The sequence below is a fragment of the Morone saxatilis genome, unplaced genomic scaffold, assembly GCF_004916995.1.
Source record: "Morone saxatilis isolate NCDOM2014 unplaced genomic scaffold, NCSU_SB_2.0 Contig7, whole genome shotgun sequence".
Lineage (NCBI taxonomy): Eukaryota > Metazoa > Chordata > Actinopteri > Moronidae > Morone > Morone saxatilis.
Window position 1 is genome coordinate 4,717,680 of NW_023340246.1, and position 6,232 is coordinate 4,723,911.

A 6,232-nucleotide genomic window follows, 5' to 3' on the forward strand; every position below is an offset into this window, starting at 1 on the left:
ATATCGGCCGATATATCGGACTATGGGATTTTTAAATCACCAAATATCTGTATCGGTATCGGCCTTAAAAATCCTCTATCAGTCGGGCTACGCGGGAGCACACACAGTCAAAGAAACACCTTGTTAAATTGAGAATCAAGGTAAATTTGAAAAGTTGGAAAACCCCAGGTCCATCAGTGATAACAGGTTGACTGTAGCCTCTTTTGAACGTTGGAGTGTTTATAAGTAACTACTGTCTGTCAGGTTTCCTACATAAACACACTAGTGAAAATGTTCTACCCACCAATAGGTTTTAGGCAAAGGACTTCAGACAGTTCAGTTCAGTTATCCTGCGATGATGAATAGTAAGAGAAGAGACGATAAAGCTCTTTGATTTTACACACTCGTGTCGTACAGCAGCATCTTGTGGCCACAGTGGACAGAGCCGTTTCACTAGTGATGTAATAGACCATAGTGACCAACCCTGATGTTTTTCATCAAAGTGAATCAGTTCTATTTGTAACACCCAGAATGCCTCACCAAACCAAAACCCCATCATCAGTGGAGGTGAAGGGTGGTCAGGGGCAACATGCACGTAAAACAAACTCCACCTTAACAAATGTGATTCTGTGTGGTGTGTAACGCTGTAAACACTGAAGTTACCTCTTCATCATTACAATGTCTGTAGCCTGTACCGTGGGTTGTTTCTGGTCTAATAACGCCTATATGATTATCATGCAGGTATGAACTCAAACCATTCAAATGTCTGATAGAAGTCTACTGTTTTACTGGAAAGACTTACCTCTTGTTAAACATTGCTAGCTTTGTCTGCACTGAAAAGCATCATTAATCGATGTGGTTTGAATGTGTTCGTCACAACAACAACAGTCTAACCTGACCGTACTCATATGGCCCTGCACCTGATACCTGGGTCATCATCAAATGATACAAATTCTGAACTCAAAATGGTGCTTAAGTACTTCCTTTGGCCCATCTAACCCACATAAACCCTCCAGAAATCTACAGTGTATTAACACTTACGTTCTGATCTGCCGTATTGGTCCATATTTCCCAAAGATGTCGTACATCTCCTCAGCTGTGATCTTGTAGGGAAGGTTCCTGACGTACAGGATTCTGTTCACCTCAGGAGGTAATCGGATCTAAAGGAAAACACAGAAACACCAAGGCCTTTTACTAACCGATAACAGATAACAAACACTAGTTCATGCGCTGCAGTGAAGGAGACACTTTCATTAATGACCAACACATCTGTGAGTTTGGCTTCCCAGAGGCTAATGTTAGCTGTTAGCACATGACCAACCGATGTCAGTGTTCACATACGCGTACATGAAACAAACAGACCACAGATGGCTCAAGTAGTCAGTGAATATTGCCAAATGTGTGTTATCGTCCGTCGTAAGTAACACAAATCAAGACTGCGTCAAGTTTTTAACAGTGTGGTTGTTTCACGGCCGTTAGCATTTGAACCAGCTAGCCGTATGCTAACGCAGGGAGGCGGTATCTTCTAGCCCACCGAGCTAATATTATTCATTATATCGATCCCACAATACAGCAGCCCACTCGCTCATACTTACATTAGCGCGTTTCGCCGCTTGCATAGCCATGGTGAAATGTTTTGTGTGGAAATAAGACCGCTGAACAACAAACACGCAGTTTCTCTTCGCTGTTACCGTCAAAATGGCAGCTGGCTGGTGACGAACTTCCGGTTTCCGCCTGAGGACTGGACACAAACACGACTCAGTGCTGCCCCCCGCAGGATGACTGCAGGTTATTGCTTATGTTCATATATTTTAGTTTGTTTATTATGTTTATTATTATATGATGCCCAACAGCGACACTCAGAAAATGAAGAGTAAACAAATGTTTCCAACAAGCATGTTAGATCCTCCTGCACAACAAACAGTACAATGTAGGTTCTCACACAGGGACCAGGACCTTTATGTACCTCAACTAAAGGAACTACAATCCTTTATTTTACAGGCTATCATTTAATTAATTACTAATTACCACTGTTTTTTTAAGCACTGTTTTGCATTATTGTCACTTTTGCTGCTGCAGCTGTTGATACAAACACTACTTCCTCCATCTGTTGGGTTGTAGAGAACTGTCAAAGGACCATTTTTAAAGGACCTGATGTGTTTGGTCTTTGTTAGACTGCATATTTAATGATGAAGCTGACTGCTGTGCTGTTGTAGGGTTTCTAATGTGCAAACAGGACACAGACAGATACTTCAGGGTCAAAATCTGCAACTACAAACATTCAAATATTCATCAACTCCAGCCCAAATGCAGCTGCAGCGTGCTCATCCCAATGCAAAACAAACTCATTCATGCTCACTTTACATTTACCAGATACAGACTCTGTCCCCTCAGGAGGTTCACCTGCCCTGTTGAGGATCACCTGGTGTTCAAGACGGAGCAGACCAGGACGTGCAAGAGGTAAGCCCTGTAGGAAATCATCACACTCACACACACACACACACACACACACACGTGTGTCACCTGGGCCCCCCACAGTGGGATGCTGTGCCTCTCTTTGTCCCCCTAACAAACGGTCTGGTCCAGCAGGAGGCCTGGTCCTGATCTCTGTGGCTGTATTTTTATGTGTATTTTTCCTTTAATGTGCAGGTGCGGGCTCCATTCAACTAGACAGGAGGAGTTCTCTAACCTGTCTCTGGATCTGGTTCCTGGAGGATCTGTGGAAGAAATGCTCCAGGACTACGTGAAGGAGACAAAGTTGGAGTTCAGGTGTGAGTGCGGAGGCAACACATCAGGCCAGAGGTCTGCCTTCGTGACCCTGCCAAGGTGAGTGACAACTCATCTGTCTTAAATGAACACCTGACCTGAGTGGTTCCCAAACAGGCCTCCACTATCCCTAAGAGCTCCTTGAAATTCACAATACTCTGACAGACACAGAAAACAGATAGAACGCAGTGATCATATTGCTAACCTCTCTCCCTAACGTCTACAGAGTGCTCGTCTTGCACCTGAAGCGCTTCCGCTTCACGCCTGCATTTCAGCAGGTGAAGGTGCACGACCCCGTCGGGCTGCTGAGGGACATGGTGGTGTCCTCCAACTAGGTAAAGACAAACTAAAGTCACCTGAGAATAAATAGAAGCACCAGGCTGATGTGAAAGTAAACGTGTGTGTGTATGTATGTGTGTGTGTGTATGTGTGTGTGTGTGTGTGTGACGATAACTCTCATTCTCTGTGTTCATTGTCAGGACGGTGGCTGCTACAGTTTGGTGAGCGCAATCAGCCATTTCGGCTCCACTGGAGAAGCAGGTAAGATAATCACACACACTGAAGGCTGGATGGGACCTTCTGTAGTCCTCTATCATGAGCTCAGACACGTTAGAGATAGATAGTGGGAGTGGCTTTCACTGCTGAACATAACTACTTACAATAAGTCTCCTTATTTTAACTGAACTGGAACTTTAATCCTTTCTTTTGAAATGATATACTATACTTTATTGCACAAAAATCATTGTCAATTCTGTATAAATGTGCCCGTGGAGGTTCAGATAACATACAGCCTGTCTCTCTCCTGGACCTGCTGTCTGTCTTTCCATAAAGACAATTGTTTTTTTTTCCACAATATGTTTTATTGTCATTTTCTTGTTTTGAACATCCCATCATCATGTAGTAAATCATATAGTATACCAATAATTCTTTTGTTTCATTTGCATGTTTACACTGTATTTTCAGGAAAAGCTTTAGTTCACATCTTTAATTATATTCATGTAAGTCTCCCACAACTAAACAAAGTCTTTCTGCTTGCTCTTTGCTATATAGGTTAGTCTTTCCAAATCAATACAGTCTGAAAGCTCCCTTATCCACACGCTCAATGATGGTGCATCCATACTCTTCCAACATAGCGCAATAGCCCTCCTGGCTTGAAGAAGTCCAAAAGTTTAGTCCTTTTCGATGTATGAAGTCCTCAGGGTATATTCCAAACACACACAGTTTGGCACATAAGGGGACTTTGGTATGAAACATCTCTGACAAACATTTTATAACATCCTTCCAGAAAGTTTGGATCTTTGGACATTCCCATGGACAATGAAATAGAGTACCTTTCTCATTTAAAATGTTTTAGTAACAAGTGAAGTGTAACAGGAGTTATATACATCCTCATTACCACTTATATTGAAGTTGCTTCATATTTTGCTGCCCCAACTTGATCTACAGTCTTTCATCCTAAGTAGTGGATAGGAATCCGGTTTTGTAACTGCATGGCCAAAAGAAATGCCGCAGGATACAATTGTACGTTTTTCTCACTCCCATATGACCAGTCGTACTGTCATGGGCAGTTTTAAATACACACTCTCTATACTTGGTAGGCAAAACCACCTGCTCCACAAACCCACAAGCCAAACTTTCTCCTAAGGGACCCACCTCCTCATTAACAGACCATCCTGTGGGAAATATACTGGAGACCGTTTCTCCACCTCAGACACAGGCACCTTAAAGAGAGATCTGATTTTTGTGCCTCCATTAGCTCTGCATGGGACACAGACAAAAGACAAGTTTGACATGACCTTTTTGGGACTTGTCACGCCACCATCAGACGCAGTCATATACTGTACATGCTCCAGCTACATCATTGCCTAGCCCCTACATCAACACCCTCAACAGGCAATTCTGGCCAAACCCCAACCTCCTGCTCCCTGGACTAATTTGGAGGACAAAAACATCTTATGCACATGAACAAAAATTGTCGTTAACCCCATTCCCCGGACAGGAACACAACTTCCTGTGTCTTCCTTGAGTATTCAAGGCACCAGAATCTCGCAGTATTTTCACAGGAATTTTCTCATCACTGTCTATTAGAGACACAAGTGAATGGTGCATAACCTGCCACAATCTCTGCTGCACCAAAAATCTTAGCTTGCATCTGAAAAGGAGACATCAGTCCGGCACAGTCGCATATATGCGCACACACACACCACACACACAGACATTAGTCCATCATAGTTTGTACGAACATGGCTCAAAGGTGTGTGTGCTCACCTGTGTTCCTGCACTGCAGTCATTTACCCTTAACCAACTTCAGAAGCCTCCTGAGCTGTTAAAGATCATTTCTACATTTATTTGATGTGCTTTAGTTATTTTGGATTATTTAACTTTAATTTGTTTTGGGGTTGTTTTCTTGATGTGGTTGCTGAACCACAGTGGTTCAGACAATCAGCGTTCTAAGCTGAGATTCTGGCAGGCACGGCATGAACTACAGCGAGCCTTGTGTGACAAGTCGACGTGTGTGCAAAAAAGTGCAAACTGAAAACAGCAATGACAGCTCCCATATCAGTTAGTGTAGATGCCCCGACAGCAGTGGTCCCTGTTCAATGTGTGTTGCATGGAAAAATTGTTATCTCAGGGCTGTTATCTAACCCTAACCCTACTGCTAGTAGGCCAGCAAGGGTATTTTATAATGTTATATTGTATACTAAGCAGAACTGGATAAACCAAGAATGTAATAGACAATGTTGCTCCAGTAAAATTGATAAGGTGGCCCATAGAAGATATGGTGTTTGAATCCTTCAGAGCCTCCCCAGGATGAATAGAGGAACCTGTGTTGTTGTATGTAATTAACAGCCTGTAAAATAAAGGGTTACCCCAAATGTATACTTTTGCAGACTTACTGGTATTAGTGAATCCATTGAAAATGTTAACTGAAGTGTCTTCCACAGCACAGATTCTTCTGCTTCTTCTAGGTTCATCACAATGACAGGAGCCATTTAACATTATCACACTGTTTCACTTTCACTATCATCTTTACCTGCAGGTCTGGGATGATGGGGAGTAAAGTAAGACTTAAGCAGCACCGTAACGCAAATATTTTAGCCCACGATCCAAGTCATTTAATATTGTGTCCCATACCAAGTCCCCATCTAATATTCTTTTTACATAATATGGTTGCACAGTGCACACTTCAAGTACATTAAAGTTATTAAAATCAATCCAATGTCAAGAAAAAATGCCTGCATTGAAGCTGTTCCTTAATGTTTTTTTTTTATTGTTTTTTTGTTACACAATAAAGAGTAAAATAACAAACCCTCTGTAAAAAAATAACAAACCCTCTGTAAAATTGTAAAATTGAGTTTCTTTCTCCAGTGTTTGTTGCTTCGGTGCAGCCTTTCTGAGGACACTTTTCAAATACAGCAGGTCTGGACCGTACTCCTTATAATTTTATTTACAGAGACCCAACAGTACCCACCATGAGCAAGCACTT

At 42.2% G+C, this 6,232-nt stretch overlaps 1 protein-coding gene across 1 annotated transcript in view; it reads right to left on the bottom strand.

The window, feature by feature from the left end:
• sf3b6 (splicing factor 3b, subunit 6) overlaps positions 1-1,720 on the bottom strand; it is a gene marked incomplete at its 5' end in the record, with an annotated part of 3,429 nt that extends 1,709 nt beyond the window's left edge. Inside the window, 2 exon segments of the mRNA XM_035679063.1 lie at positions 1,021-1,139; positions 1,575-1,720. Of these exon segments, the coding sequence (XP_035534956.1) occupies positions 1,021-1,139; positions 1,575-1,604 (149 nt within the window).
• Between the last annotated feature and the right edge of the window lie 4,512 nt (positions 1,721-6,232).